We start from the raw sequence: 17,366 nt of genomic DNA, 5'->3' as shown, positions 1-17,366 counted from the left end.
ATAACATTGTAGTTTTTAATTATATTATATGCCTTTATAAAAAAATCTTTTTTTTTCCGTTACAGTCCAGGTGAGTGGATAAGCTTATAATATTATAATTTTTAAGTATATTATATACATAATTTTATTTAAATGCCTTTATGAGAAAATATTTTTTTTTTTTGTAAATTCAATTTAGAATAAATAAATAAAATTTATATAACTCAAGAACAGATAATGGTAGTTTGAATTTTTATGGATTTATAAATTAGATTTTTGTAGAGCTGGATGTAATACTCGGAAATCTTCTTTTAATAATAATGATATTAGGAATAATTAATAACGAGCTTTATTAAATTAATATTACTTTACTTTTAATTGATTTATTTAGGATGATTTAAAATAGAATTTTCAATGCTAGATAAAAATAAGAGAGTTATTTTTCTATATCTAATTAGTTTGATTTTCAAGAAATTAATTAAGTAAATTCCTTGGGCAATAAATTATGTTTTTGGTCACTTAATTTTCTCCCTATATGAGTATATGAATTAAATTCTATATTTGAAAGTTATGAAAGAATTGGTAAATAATATTTTTATAAAAGAATTTATTGGGGAATAGTAAATTTTAATTAGCTAATGGTGTTGATTTTAATTGAAAAATAATTAGTAATTGATTAATTAAGTTAATTAAGTGTTAGGATTAAATTAAAAATTAATTTTGGAATAAGGATTAAAAATATAATTGCTTTAATTTAGGGTTTTATGTGAAAATTTCTATGGTTGTATTTTTATAATTAAATATGTCGGTAAGGACATTTTGGTAATTTTATATTTAAAAGCAAGGGTAAATAAGTAATTCTCTATTTTCAATAATTTTAATTTGGCATAAGTTAAATAGTTAGGGGCTTAATTGAAAAGTTAATGAAAAGTTGGAGGATTAAACGGTTTTGCAGGGTGAAATTGTTAGTAATTAAAAAAGATGAGGGATTAAATGGTGAAGAAGAAAAGTTGAAGGACTAAATGTCGATAAGGAAAGAAAGAAAAGAAAAGAAAGAAAAGAAGGAGAAGAAGATCGGCGTTGGGGAAGGGAAGAGATAGAGAGGAGGAAGGAGAGGGAGCTTCGACTGCGGCCATCCGTGGCCGATCGTCGAGGCGCAGCAAAGCTGGCTGGCGGAAGAGCTAGCGATGGTGAGCTCAGCAGCGGCGGCGGCAGCAAGCAGTAGAAAAAAAAGAGGAGGCAGCGGTTGTCGGCGTTGTTCCGGGCGTTTCCGGCGGCCAATGGCGGCGGGGTTGGTCTTGAAATGACTGGTGAGTTGAGGGTTTTCTTTTGGGAGTAGTGGCGTCGGCGATAGTGGGCGAAGTTCGAAGTTTGCGGCGGAGAGAGAAAGTAGGGGCAGCTAGAATTTTGGATTTTTTTGGCAAGTTCCGGCGAGCTTTAGCCAATCGGAGGGCATATTCGGACTCCCTTTAGCTCAAGCTTTCTAACGGCACTAGTTTCGCGGCAATCGGACTTTGTTTGAAAATCGGCGGTCGAGATCATCCGTAAATCTTTCCGGATGATCGGAAGTCGGATCGGAAAATCAGATGTTGGGTTCATCATCAGCGCGTTGTTTCGAGTCTGTAGGCGCGTTCGGATTGTCGATCGGACTCCGGCGCTGGAGGCGATTAGACTGAGTAATCAAGCGTCTTGGTAATTCTCCAGCCTGTAGATTTTAGAGTTTGTTGAGAAAAAGTTATGTGATTAATTATTATGTTGAGTATTAGAAAAATATTATGAGATTTGTTTGTCGAAATAATAAAATTTTCGGACCGTCTGCCAATAATCGTGATTTGTGATGTGTGATGGAGTTGGAAAAAATAATAAAATCTTGATGGTCCGACTTCTATTAAGTAAATTGTTGGAAATTTGAAGTGTTTTCTGGCAGGTTCTTGACCCGTTATACGGGGGTAGACGTCCGTATTTAGGGGAGATTATGCCGAATTTTCGATAGAATTTACCGGGGTTGAAATTCTTAGACAATTAATTCTATGAGTCTAGGCCTAGGGTTATTTATCAAATATTTTATTTTTTCTAATTGAATTGTTCCCGTGATTAGATAAATTCGTCAGTTCGGCTCGCTCCATTCGAGATATAGGAGCAGGGCTATGAGGTTGTTAGAACTGTGAGTTAAAGTCATAAATCTGTTTATATGTGTCATTCTAAGATTTTATGTAATACTTATGATTAAATTATTTATTATTTTAATTATTTATTTAATTACTATTCATATATGTATCGTTTTCTGCATCAATGCTATTGTGAATGCTTGTTGACTCGGGATGAGACGACAGTAGAACATGCTACCTGATGGATTGTATAAGGACCACGTGCACAACGGTATTAATCTGAGACAGATAGTAGAAGATAAATTTAAAAAGGTAAGTTTAGGACTTGCCCTGGTCGAGTTTAACTCTCTAGGCTGAGTAGAGTGAGTTTGTCGGAGTAAAGGTCCCTAGTCGAGCATTGCTGTCTAGGCACCGGCTTCTTTGTTGGAAATTTAAGTGACTAGACTGGATTTAAGGACCCTAGTCGAGCTTCGCTCTCTAGGAGCCAGTTCTGTTGGAACGAGAGAGCCGAAAGGCTAAGGCTGTTAGTGATGGGGATTAGGGTTCTACTGAGGTATTCCATCCTGTATTATGTGAAATTTATTTTATAAAAGCATATGGCATATGATCCGTATTTTTGCATGACTTAATATTTTATTTTAATTAAATAAATATATTTGTTGAAGTGTTTGTGTTCGTCTTGGGGATATATGATTTTAACTCACTCTCAAGACTGCCAGTCTCATTTTCACTGTTTTTCAGGTGTTGTTAGCTTTTCTGCAGTTCTTTTCATTTAGCAACCCGATTCATTCATTTTCGGGTTAAATGTAACTGATTTTGTCAAAAAGTTTACTTTTAAAAATTTTAGAATCTCCGCAATAGAAATTTCAGATTTATCATTTTGTAATTTTATGTAAATTCAGGTCTTATCTAATTATTCTGGCAGACAGAATTTAATTTGTAGTATCTAATGGCTAAAATTTAATTGTAGAAAAGTGTCAATGGACAGAGTTCGGATTGCATTTTGTTTGAGTTAGTGAATAGTCAGGCTTACTACGGGTTTTGGTGGCCTTACACCTACCCATTCCCTAGTGCCGGTGACAGGCCCACAGATGGGTTCGTGACATTGGATAAGTCATATATACTCATTTATGTGGACTGTACGATCGCACCTCGAAAGTCGGGTGTTGATTCAATAACAAAAACAAATGATATATTGTCTTTGAAAACATTGAGTTACATATGCTTTTTGTGGCGTATATTTGGTGGTCGCCTTTTAGGATATATCTACGCGTGTATGATTGAGATGTGCGTTATGGCAGCTGGATAAGACATTTTTACGCCCATTGCTACCAAGATCGTCGAAGTACATCTATTAGTGTGTATTAAATTTTATTTTTAATACTTGATGATTTTGCTATTAAGACCACTTAAAAATTATCATATTTTATCACTGATATTTGTCCAGCTAGTTATCAGTTTTCATATTATATTTATAGTACGAAATATGATATTAAATACCATATCAGTTTTTCCTTGTTATTTGATTATTATCTCACTGAGTTTTATATTCACTTCTTTATTTTTAATAATTTTTAAATATTTTTTATTTTCTTGTTAATAGATCCTACAGAGCATTTTTTTTCACTTGAAGTGGAGGTTAACCAACATACTTTATTATTATTTTGTCATTCTAGACCTTATATTATTTTTTTGTTAGCCTATGGGTTATTATATCTCTTTTAGTTATTTATTATATAATTCATTATTCAGATATTGCTGAGAGATATTAAAATATTATTTTTTATAATCTTTTCTAAGTCATGATTGAGTAGAACAGCTTCCTGTTTATTATTTCGTGGTAGTATGTTTAGCAAAGTCTTCTATAGTAATAAATAATTTGTAGAATCAATCCCTGTATCACTTGCTTATACGTATAGGGTTGGGCATTATATTCTCTATACATCAAATACTTTTATTTTTTACACATCAAAGACAAAAAACAAAAAATCCTAAAGAGTTCACTGATTTGTCTGAAAAAAAGAAGTTTAGGAAGTTCTTTTTGGAGGTGCAAATTGAAAAATAAAATTTGAGATATAAAAAATATTAGTAAATTCTTTTAAAAAATTTCTATAATTTATTGTATTTTCTGAATGATTTGTTGGTTATTATTGGAGTTAATTTAGTCTAGTAATTTTTCCACTAATTATTTTAATTTTTATTATCAAATCAAAATTTAAAGGAGTAATATTTAAATTAATTTTAATTATATATTTCTTTAGTTCAATATTTAACATATTTGAGTTTCTATCTAATTGTTTTTTAATTTTTATTTTCTAAAGAATAATTACTGATGAGATATTTTGAGGTTTAAACGTGTTTTAATATATATATATATATATAAAAGGTGATTTGAATAACAGAAGTCAAGTCGGTCACCAATGCCTCTTGCATGATAAACCTACGCCATATCTTTGAAACACCTAACCGATCAAAAAAGAAAAAATCTCCAAGCTTCATTCTTATCCACGCGAAGTTAGAAGTGAAAGGCGAAGCGAAAGCAAAGGCCAGAAAAAAATCAAGAGAGGAGTGCGGGGAATTGTAGGACCCCTCAACGTACACGTCATGTACTGCATTCTCAATTACGATGCCACGTAAGCGAATCCGAATCTCCTCACTATTCTCTCGCCACGCGAAGGACACGTAGTCATTAATTGTGGACCCTACAAAATATTTTGCAACTACAGAAAGAAAAAGAAAAATATCCTGTTCAAGTGTGTACCAACCCAGGAAACAAAATCAAATACATGAGTTTGGATTTACCACACAATACTCCTTGCTCCCTCTCTGCTCGACACCTGGCACTTCACTGCACCACATCTTCTCCTCCTTTTCTCTGAAGCTCACACTCACACTCAACAGACCCAACCCTAGGCCTTCTTTTTCAATTTTCCTATTTTGCCCTTTTACTTTTTTCCAATTTTTAAATTGAAAATCTATATATTTTTAAAATAATTTCTACATATTTTATAATAATAAAAATTTATATGTATAGGTAATAAATATTTTATATCTTAAAAGTTAAAATATTAATCAGTATTAAAATTAATAAGTATATATTTAATTTAGCTTAATAAAGCTGAACTAGAAAAAAAATATTTTTTTTCTAGTTCAAATGTAAATTTTTAAATATTTTATAGATTAAAAAAATCTTTAAATTTATTTTCATTAACACCAAAAGAGACATGAAGGCCAAGTGAAGTCCATTTTGGTAATATATAAAGCAAAAGCATGCGAATAGTGCAGTTTAGAGTCTCTCCAGCACCGTACAACATCTCAACTTTAAAAATAAAAAATCTGTCCATTTCATTATTCCTTCCCTCCGCACCCAAGAAACTGCACACAGAAAACAAATTCCGGCATAGGAGAAAAAAAACAAGAAACTCTAGAGTTTCATAAAAGAGAGAAAGAAACAATGAAGAAGTGCGAGCTATGCAAGTATCCTGCGAAAACATACTGTGAGTTCGACGAGGCCAGCCTCTGTTGGGGCTGCGATGCTAAAGTTCACGGAGCAAACTTTCTGGTGGCTCGGCACACGCGTACTCTACTTTGCAGGTCCTGCCAATCTCTCACTCCATGGAAAGCCTCCGGTTCTAGATTAGGCTGTATTGTCTCTGTTTGCGACGTGTGTGCAAATGATGCTAATCGCAAAGAAGATGAAAAAGAAGAAGAATCTGAGGCTGCTCTTGATTCTGTCGGAGATGGTGATAATCAGGTGGTGCCGTGGCCTTCTAGCACCGCGCTACCACCGCCTGCATCCTCATCCTCATCCTCATCTTCTCGTACGAGCAGTCAACAGTTCTGTGCGAGTGATACAATAAAATCTCTGAAACGAACGCGTGAGGGTCCTACAGATCTTCGGTACCCGCTTCAGGTATTTTTCCCAAAATTTTAAAATTTGTTAATTACTGTTTCGATAATATTATTAATTAAAACGAAAGGTGATAATGAGTTTTCTTTGTAAACGACACGCAGGAAGATGGAATGACCGGCGCCGGCGGCGGTGGCAGTGGCGGTGATGAAGAAGTCAATTCTGTTGTTGACTATTCATTGAAAGAGCGGAGAATCGAAGCAAATAACGGAAAAATTATAAAAAGATTCTAGGAAAGCAATAACGGAAAAATTCAAGGAAAAAAATCTGAAGCCGTTGATGTTAAAGCTTGCAAGAAGATTAGAGGCCAAAGGATTTGAGTTGGTTTTTATGGGTTATTTATTAGGTTTGACATTTTCTAACAAGTTTTAGTGGGTCTATAAATAGTTGTGATTTTTAGTTGAGTTTGACGATTAGTTAATTTTGTAATTATTAGTTTAGAACTTGGTAGTTCTAGTTTTCTTTTCTTATTAAAAGTTTATTTTAAGCTACATTACTAGGATAAGAAATTATCATCTTAATCTTTATCTACTGCAGCTGGCCTGTGTAACAAGGATTCTTCGTATGTAACTTGGCCAAAAACATTTATCAATGCTAATTATCTGTTGATTATTTTTCTATAATTAAAAGTGTGCACAAGGTACAAATAGACCCTGTATTTTTGTACAAAATGCAATTTCAGGCCTAATATTAGTTTTGGGTTATTTAAGACCTTCATCATTTTTAAAACAGACTAATTAAGCTTAATAATTACTTTTATTTCTATAAGTTGTCCTTAAATATTTATACATTTAAACCCTAAATTCTAATTTTTTATTGCTTTTGCACTAAATAAATATAAACAAACAACTTATGGGAATATTCTGTTCAAGTGTACTTACATTTTTAATAATATAGCAAATCTCCAAAATGTAAATCGCTATTTGAAAGAAAACTCTAATTTTCAAATTCAACTTACTAATGGCAAGAAATTTTTAATTCAGCTTTATATGTCAGCAAAGGTAAACCCACATTGCATCAAGTCGATCATGTTTTGCAGTAAAAGAAAAAGATAATTTTGTGATAAATTGTTTTTCTAAGTTTTAAGTTGAAAGAGAAATCAACTTAGGGTTTCTAATAGTGAACACAAACTCATTTATCTCTCTCACGTGTCTTAAGTTGTGATAAGAAATAAATCAGACAATTTATGATTTCTTTACCGCTCAAAAGATAATGGGTTCTACAACACTGACATTTGAAAGTAATCGAAATAATTACAGGGTTTAATTGGCCCGATTTTAAAACAAGGCCTAATTTGTCCAAAACTAACAGAACGTGAAATTGCACTTTAAACGAAAGTAAAAATGGTATATATACCTTTTGCCTTAAAAGTGAGGGATGGAGACTGAGGCATCTGTTGATAGTTGTTATTATTAATTGTTCTTTTAGAAGTACAAAATAAGCTGTGAAATTAAGAGCCCGTTTGGTTCGATTAATCAATGCGGCTCATAATGGGTGGCTAATAGCTGATAACTGATAAATTAAATCGTTCGGTAAAATTTTAATAGTGGTTGTTAGTATGTTAAATGAGCATTGATGGTATAATTTATTGTTAAATATATTTTATATTATTATATTATATTTAATTATACAAATTAATAAGAACAACTTATAGTAGTTAAAAATATTATTGTTAATTTTTTTACCTCAATTATATTTATTATTAAAAATAATTGTAAGAGTTATTTTGAAAGTATAAATTTAAATTTAAATTTAAATTCTACTAATAAAAATTTATAATTTCAAATTCCATATGTGGGTGGTGGTTTTGGGTGCGCACCAAAGTGTTTCTAGTGACCACAACACTGCAAGGCTTTTCAACTTAATAGGAACATGGCAACTAATCACAGAAACTAACACGGAGATGAGAGTTGCCACCCGAGTAATTCACCAAGATACTATTTACTAATGAGTGATGTTTTTCGATTTCATAAGGAAGCTTACGTCATAAATTTAGAGATAGATTTGGAAGCCAACTTCCTTATTTGTGTATCTTTGTCTTTAATTTTATTATTTAAACGTGTTATTTCCTATAAATGCAATAATTATATTATTACACATTAAGTGCTACAGCATATGAGGTCCACGTAAGTTTAGCCCATTTTAGGTTTAGCTCAATTCTCAATTATATTGTCAGCCTAAATTAACTATTCAATTATGTACAAAAAGACTTACCTAGTCTTGTCCAATTACAAATTATGCTTTAATTATCAAATTTTTAATGTACTATATCTTACATGTCAAGACTTGATTTAGTGATCCTATTCTAAGTGAGTTGATTAATTAACTAAACATGGCAAACCTCACTAAGTCTAATTAGATTTTAATTTAAGCCCAAACTTACCAATATGTCAACCTAATAGACTATAAATTGCATGCCAAAGTTTAGGATCTAAGTCTAATCCAATTTTAGATAACAGTTATTTGCCATTATTAAAACAAAATAAAGAAAGTAGTAAATCTATTTATCATAACCCTTCCTACAACTAATAAATTTAAGAAAAATGACTAAACTAAGTTATAGTGTAAAAGAATTGCATAAAAATCCAAAAATAGGGGCCAAAATTGGTGAAGAGCCGAATCGACACTACACAAAGGCGAATTGGCTCTAGGGCTTGATAACGACTGGTTTTACATCTTTTCTCGATCCTCCCTCGCATAGAAGCCAATTTAACATGCACAAGAGATAACAACATGATTAAAACTCAAAAGATGAAGCAAGAATCATAACAAAACAAATCAAATTAAGCTAGAAATCATCAAAAATAATAAAAATCCTAAAAAAAAAACCTAATAAAAGGTAAATAAAACTTCATATGGCCGATCTTAGATTCCAATCATGTAATCTTAGAAATTCAATATGATCACATAATCAAAAGAATAAATCTAACATATCATCATAATTATTCCAATCATTAGCTTCAAAATCCAATAGCAAATTAATTATCATATTCAAAATCCAACATGTTCATACTATTATATCCAAAATTCAACATGCATAAACATTATAGAAATATCTAAAACTATTAAGAACCATAGGTTTGATCACATAAATCATATAAAATATTTGAAAACAATCCTAACATGTTTCTAAAACATAAAATAAAAGAATCGGTTTAGTGAAGATAGGGATGTTAATGATATTGAATTTAGATAACTCTCAAGTTGTCACCGTTGAATGTTGATCTTCAAGTCTTTGGAGATGATGAAGTGGTGGAATCGAAGATTAGTTGAGAACCCAGTGCTACTTGGGTCTGGCAGTTCTTATTTAGTGACTTTTTCTTTTATTTTCTAAACTTATTCTTTTTTTTTAACGTCTGTCAATTCATCTAGATTGCTAGTAATCTGTGCTTAATAATTGTAGCTAACCCTAGACCTAAGATATCATATTCTATTTATAGTAGTAGGGTTAGAAAATCCTAGATGTATTTGATAAGTGTTAATTATTTAAAATAAAAATAATTGATTATCTTTCTCTTTTATCAGATTAATATCTAATAAAATAAAATAAAAACTTTTATATTCAAATAATTATCACTAAAAATAAATATCTAGTAACTATCATAAATCACTTCTAAAAACTTCTTTGCATCAATTTTAGCATTTTAAATCAAAAAGTATGAAAAACAATGTCGAATCTCAAAAAATAGCCAATCGGCACTATGTAGAGCTGATTCAAGCTGATTCGGCTGTATACATAGCCAATTGGCTTGTGAGCAAAAAGTTTGAGAAATTTTGGCAATTTGTCACGACCTGATCTGTGGACGCTAGGGATTGGATAGGCTTAATGACACCGAAATTCGTATCAAGCTTGACTACTTAATTAAATTATAATTTCATTCAAAATACCAAACACTATGTCTACTAAAACTCATCTACAAATACAAAAGAAATCATACTGATTCATCAGCATTAAAAAAATTAATATATTGTCAGGGTGTTTATCGTGCCGGATCGAAATATTAAGTCTGAATGTAAATCCTGCGGAGTATCTAAAAGTTTAAATAATTAGGAATGCAAGAAAAATAATTATATTAAGCCCAAGGAAAAAAAGAGTCGGGCTGCTCAAAGAGTAGAATTGCAGAAGACCTAGTTGTCACCTAAAACATAGATAAATTAAGACTGTTAGTTTCGAAAGTGAGTTAAAATCATATAATCTGAATTAAAAGCAACAATGTATATAAAATTATTATTTAAATAATATAGAACATTATAGAATGATAAAAATACGTGCCATATCATAATTTAGAAAAATACAATTTTAATACATATTAGGGACGAGTACCTCAGCAAAACCCTAAAACCTAAATTCTATTAGCTTTTCAGCTCTCTTTTTCCAATAAGACTGGCGTCCAGAAAGCAAAGCTCGTCTATGGTCCTTAAATCTAGTCTGGTCACTTAAATACCAATACAACTGGTGCCCAGAGAGCAACGCTCGACCAATGACGCTTCTTAGGCAAATCAAAATTCTATAAACCTAGAGAGCTGTGCTCAACTAGGATACATTGTTATGACCCCATTCGTGGGCCCGTGACCGGCACTAGAGAATGGGTAGGCGTAAGGCCACCGAATCCCGTAGTAAGCCTGATACTCACTAACTCAATCAAATCTCATATCAAATTAATATTATTAAAGCCAAAAATTATCTTAACATTAAATCTTACACAATTGAATCGGTCTGCCTGAAGAATTAGGCGAGACCCGAAACTACAAAAAATTACCACTGATACTTCTACTATTACTACTGCGGAGAATCTAAGATTTTACAAATTAACATACCAAATCAAATATACCACCCGATGATGAAGAAGTCAGGTTACTGAGTAAGAGTCGCGGAGAGACTAACAGTCACAAATCTGAAAAAAAAAATTGAGACTGTTAGTCTCGAGAGTGAGTTAAAATCAAATAATCTAGAGACTATTGCAGTCTTTACAGAAAATATTAATTATTCGAATCAATATATCAAACCTTGAACATAAATACAAATCATAATATAATCATATACCATAATAACAAAAATGAATAAATAAATAAATAAAAATATATTTTTATTTTTACGGGACGAGTGGCTCAGTAGAACCCTAACCCCAAATTCTAGTAGCCTTCCGGCTCTCTTAATCCAACAGGTCTGGCGCCAAGAGAGCAAGCTCGATCAGGTCCTTACCTCCAGCCTGAACACTTGAATTCCAACTAAGCCGGCGCCCAGAGAGCGTTGCTCGATCAGGGACCTTAACTCTGGCAAACAACTGAGCTCAGCCCAGAGAGCAATGCTCGATCAGGGCAAACAAATCCATAATAACCTTGTTACATGTCTTTGATCATTACCGGTGCGCACGCGGTCCTAATGCAACCCACCAGGTGGCATGTTCTACTAAAGCCTCATCCCAAATCACATTCAACAAATATAATAATAATCATGGTCTAACAAAATTATTAAACACATATCAAAATAAAGAATCAGAATTTCGAGGAAACAACGTGCGAGATGTGAAAAAATAATAATAACAATTGTGTGAATATAACATTAACTATCAAATTAGCGATATAATATTACTAGTAACAATATTGAAATTTATCTCAGTAAAAAAAAATTAAATATAATTATTTATATTGTGATACTAATAATCATATTAAATATGAATTTCAAGATAGCATATCAAATTAGGTCTGGCAATAGTGTAGAGATTATGTGACTTTAACGCACAGATCTAACGCGTTCCGCAGTCCGGTCCTACGCTCGGGTGGAGCGAGCCGAACAGACAGATCATCTAATCACGGAAAACAATTTATTAAAACGCTGAAACAATCGATCATTAATCCTAGGTCTAGACTCCTAGGACTGAATGTTTAAGAATCCTGATTCGGGAGGATTCTACCGAAAATCCGGTAGAACCTCCCCTACAACACGGACATTTACCCTTCGTAAAAACGGGTCCAGGACCTGCTAGAAAAACACTAGAAATATCCAACAATTTAACACAACGGGAGTCGGATCCTCAAGACTTCACTAATTTCTCGACTCCACCACACAACACAAAAATCACAACTACGGCAGGCAGTCCGACAAACTATTATTTTTAACTCACAAATATCATCTAATACATAACACAATTCAATAGACACACAATTAAACCAAGAATTCCAAAATTAATGGGCCAGAGAAAATTACCGAGACGCTTGATTGCTCGGTCGACTAGCCTCCAGCCGCCGGAGTCCGATCGACGATCCGAAAACACCATCGGACTCAAAACGACGCGCTGATGACGATCTCCGATTCTGATTTTTCGATCTGACACCCGATCATTCGGAGAGATTTGTAGACGATCTCGACCGTCGATTTGCAAACAAAGCCCGATTGCCACGAAACCAGTGCCATTGCAAAGCTTGAGCTGAGGAGAGTCGGGATATGCCCTCAGACCGTTCGTATCTCGCCGGAGCTCGCCGAAAATGTCCAAAAACCTCGGCTGCCTCCATTTTCTCTCTCCACCGTGAATCTCCGTTTCCGGCCACCATTGTCGACACCGCTACCGCCAAAATAAAGCCAAGGCTGAAAGGAGTCGATCGCCACCAAGATCATCTGGCCCACGGAGACGACGCGGCGTGCAAGGAAGTCTCGCGACTTCTCTCTCCTCTACTCACGTGCCGCCATTGCCGCCGCCTTGACGACGCCATTGGCCGGACAACGTAGCACCGGCTCCCTCGCAACGCCTCTCTCTCTCATCCCTTCTTCCCCGATTTTCTTTCTCTCCCCCGACACTCTTTTCTTTCCTTTCTTTCAATATCGACATTAGACCCCCAAACTTTTTTTTATTACCATTTGGTCCCTTAACCTTCTTAATTACTTACAATTTCATCCTGCAGAATTTCCAAAATAAATTTCCAATTTAGTCCTAACACACAATTAAATTAAATAACCAATTTGCTAGATATTTTCCAACTTAAAATTAAATACCACTAGCTAATTAAAATACCAATTTCTCCAAAATTCTTTTATAAAAACATCCTTTACAATTTCTATCATAATTCTCCAATATATAATTTTATTTATATATATGCTATATATATATATATTTGGGGAAAATTTGAATAACCAAAATATAGTTATTTCTCAATAATTTACTTAATTAATTTCTTAAAAATTTAAACTAATAGGATATAGAAAGAATGACTCCTTTATTAGTCTAATATTAAAATTCAAAATTTACATTTAAATCATTCCAACTACACCAAATAAAGATAAAATAAAATTAATTTAAATAAAAACTCATTATTAATATAATTATTATTAAATATAAAATTTCGGGTATTACATACATCATCGAATATTTCTCTATTACCTGTCTCTGATTTTTACTGATGCGCACACAGTCCTGATCCAATCCATCAGGTGGCATGTTCTACTACTGTCTCATCCCAAACCACGTTTCAATTTAGCATCAACAAAATTAAAGTAACATGCTACACAAACATTTATAATATTATTCAATCCAACAATAAATATTAAAATTAAATGACGTCAGTTATAACGAACACAAATTAATAATGTAGTATTTATAATAATAATAATGATGATGATGATGATAATAATAATAATAACAATAATAATAATAATAAATGTAATGGAAAATAAATAATAATAATAATAATATTGAAAAGAACAAAAATAAAATATAATAATTCTAATACTGCTAATAATAATAATAACAATATTCATTAATCAAATAAAATTTGCATTTAATTTCGGATAACACGTGTAGTAGATTATATGACTTTAACTCACAGTTCTGCAGAGGTTCCTCTAGCTGCTCCTACGCCTCTGGTGGAGCTGGTTGAACCGACAGATTATCTATTTATAAAAATAATTAAATTAATAAAATACTTTATAATTAATCCTAGGCCTAAACTCTTAGATTTAGATTGTCTAAAAATCTCGACTGATCTCGGCTTAGAGATTCTATTGAAAATTCGGCAGAACCTCCCCTAAAATACAAACATCTACTCTTCATATATCGAGTCCAAAACTTGTCAGAAACACTTCTAATATTCATTAATTACTTATCAGGAGTCGGGCCACCAAAGCTGCATTATTTTTCCCGACTCTGCCACACAACTCATATCACAAATATTAATTAACAGCCGACATAAATATTTATTTCACAACTCACTCATAAATAATTTGTTGGTGTCTAAATTAATTATACATAGCCACGATTATCTCCATACCTAATAATAATTACTCGCACAAATAAATTTCATGATATTTATAGTTAAACTAACAATTAATTAAATTAAATTAAATTAATTATTTATAATTAATAATTAATGGAGTTAACATCTTTTAAAATTCTTAAATAATTTTTAAAGTCCAAATAATTTTACCGAGCCTAAAAATCTAAAATTCTGCGCGTCCGGAAAGCATCGGAATACGAAAGTTGGTAAAGCCAAAAGTGTCGGAATTCGAATCTAGAAGGGTCTACACGAAGCTTGAGATACGATGAGTCCGAAAATACTAAAATCACAGCCTAGCTCTTGCTAGAGAATGCGAAATCATGGAGAAAATATTTATGCTCCGGCGACGCTGATAGGTCATAAATAGTTATATTTATTGTGTTTAATTCCTTTGTGATTTGGTTGAATAATGTACTTAATTGTAGAAATTCTGTTTATTCTGACTTAGGTAATGAAATATTAAGGATGAAGCAAAATCCAGCCTAAAGATATATTTTAAGTCATCATTTATCAAAAACCTAGTCTTTTGGAGGAAGTGCAGAAATCTGCACAGAAGATCACTGTCGACAAGGCGTGACCACGCCTTGACCCATAAGCTCAGCAATCATGCGAAGACTCATCACAACAAGGCATGACCACACCTTGCGTCCCATGAGCTGCTAAAAGATGCAAAGGAGAGCTTCGAAATTTTCAGAGTTTTCATTGTGGTGGACCTATCCCTAGTTAATCTCCTATATTTTTGGAAGTGTTGGATTAATTGAACTTTCTTCCATGTATTTAGGGTTTTAATTTATTTAGATCACTTTTAATCTTATCCTTTCTTGTAGGGATAAAATTAAATAGGAAGCTTATTTCTTTTTTATAAGGATTCTATTAGGGTTTAGGGTTTTACTTCCTATATAAGGACGGCTGGAAGTACCTTTAAACATTCATATTCTTATTCTTCTTCTACTCTCTACAATTCTTGTGAATTCTTACTCCACCATGAGTGGCTAAGTTTTTAGTTTCTAATTCAAGAGTGAATAAATTTCAATTGTGATTTTGTGAGACTTTGTGCTTAATAAAATTCTTCTTTAATTCAAGTATTCTTTATTTCTTATTCTTATTATTTATGAATTATTGATATTGATTGAACTGACGACTCAACTTTGATATTGATTTTTCTATTGCTAAACTTTGAGTTTGTGATCCGTAATTGTCAGGAATGATTGACACAAGTAGCAAGGAGCTGGCTCATGTGTCTGTGATTACGGCTTATTCGAATTACATAGCTTGCATGATAGGCTCTAGGGAAATAAAGGAACAAGGTTATTTCAATTGCAGTTATCTCAATTAAATTAATGTTGGTTTAATCATTCTCATTATTCTTAATGCTATCATTAAGTTGATATGGAACGCTATCGTGCCCAGTTGACTAATGATAAGTCTTGATTTGGTTGTTGGGTTTGAGTCAATTGTATTAGGAGAATTACACTTATTGCGGCTTTTTCGAATAAGTAGACTAAGTACTTGAATAGAAGAATTGATATTTTAGCCTATGATCATGATTACAATTGGATGGAATTAGCACTCTTGAATTGGAAATTTGTTAAGATTGATTTTTATTTACTTTAATATTCAGCCTTCATTATTTTCTGCTTATTTATAATTTTGATTCAAACATTCAAAATCCCCCCTTTTATTTTACTTTGAAAAGCTATCCACATTGGTTCCCTTGGGATTCGACCTGATTTCACTATTTCTACAAGTTAGTTTAGGAAAATCAGTAATTTATTTTGAAGGGCTTCGACAACTGATAGGCTAAATTGTGTTAGCTACAATCTAAAGCAGTGTACCTATCGATGCAGTCTAGCACTAATGGCGAGTATGAAGGTCGTATTCCTCGGGAAAGTGAAAGCCTAGAGTTACTCCTTTGTTCTTTGTTATATTAACCTAAAATGAGTGATGAATACTTTCTAAACTAACTAATAGGTACAATCTAAGTTCTAAGGGAGATGCAAGAGTAATTGATAACTAAAATAACTAAGGCAAGAGAGCAAACCCAAAGGGAACCTAAACTAGTTGGTAATCAAACAAAAGATAAAGGATTGTTGAGTCTAATTATGCTACCCTTGGATGAATTCTTAACCGAATTCGGTTCTCTCTCAAGATAACCGAATTCTTAAATCTAATAACCTAAAGTTGGAATCTCTTCCTAACGATTGATTCTTAAATTAGCATTAAGCTTTAATCCGCCTCTATTAAGTTTTGTTAATTCTTAATCCGACTAGTTAATTATCCTTATCTCTAAGCGATTATTAACTAGTTCTTGCTATTGAAAATTCCAATTGCCAAATGGACTTCTCAAACACACAAAACAATCTAAACACACAATTCACAACGTCTCATGAACAATGCATTATCTTATTAATACTGAAAGTAAGAAGAATACAAAACTAACCTAAACAATCCAACAATATAGTACTAAGCCAACATAGTAAAGAAATCCCAATGGATTTAATCAATCTAGCTAGTCATATTCATTATCAAAATACACAAGAATTCAATTACAACAATGAGTAAAGGTAGAGAAAACCCGATTACACCCTTGGATGAGAGTAAACAACCCCAAATCCTTTTGCTCAAATTGAATCGATTCTTGTTCCTCTTGCTCGATTTGAAAACCAATCAACGAACCTCGCCCAATCTTCAATCTTTGAAGGGAATTCGATTGAAACCTTGATCCAAGTCTCTTTTTCCCTTGGTTCCAGCTCAGAAAACCCTTAGAGAGAGAAAAATTAGGGTTTGGGATGTTCTCCCCCGCTCTCCTTTCTTTCTTTCCTCTCTTCTTTCTTTTAATTAGTTTCCCCTGTCGCCTCCAACATGGCTGTGTTTCCAACACGGTGTGATGTTCCTGGCCGTGTTACTCTCTGTGGCCGTGCTCCCTAAGAACTTATTTTTCTTTGATGTTTGATGCACCCAACACGGCTGTGTTGGTGCCCGTGTTAGGAACACAGCCAGTGTTGAAACCAACACGGCCTTGTTCAGCTTCCTCATGCTCGTACTTAACTTGTTTCGGCAGCTTCGGCGTCCAATTATGCTCAAATTCTTCCCTTTATCAT

The 17,366-nt window shown here is 32.8% G+C and overlaps 1 protein-coding gene across 1 annotated transcript; it reads left to right on the top strand.

Annotated features, from left to right (window-relative positions):
- The first annotated feature begins 5,344 nt into the window (after positions 1–5,344).
- Positions 5,345–6,620, top strand: LOC8266930 (B-box zinc finger protein 32). Its single transcript, XM_002522670.4, has 2 exons — positions 5,345–6,000; positions 6,102–6,620. Exons 1-2 carry the CDS (start codon positions 5,542–5,544, stop codon positions 6,228–6,230), a joined length of 588 nt encoding a protein of 195 aa, XP_002522716.2. The 5' UTR covers positions 5,345–5,541; the 3' UTR covers positions 6,231–6,620.
- The last annotated feature ends 10,746 nt before the right edge of the window (positions 6,621–17,366 follow it).

The sequence above is a fragment of the Ricinus communis genome, chromosome 7, assembly GCF_019578655.1.
Source record: "Ricinus communis isolate WT05 ecotype wild-type chromosome 7, ASM1957865v1, whole genome shotgun sequence".
NCBI lineage: Eukaryota > Viridiplantae > Streptophyta > Magnoliopsida > Malpighiales > Euphorbiaceae > Ricinus > Ricinus communis.
This window is presented reverse-complemented; position numbering and strand designations above follow the sequence as displayed.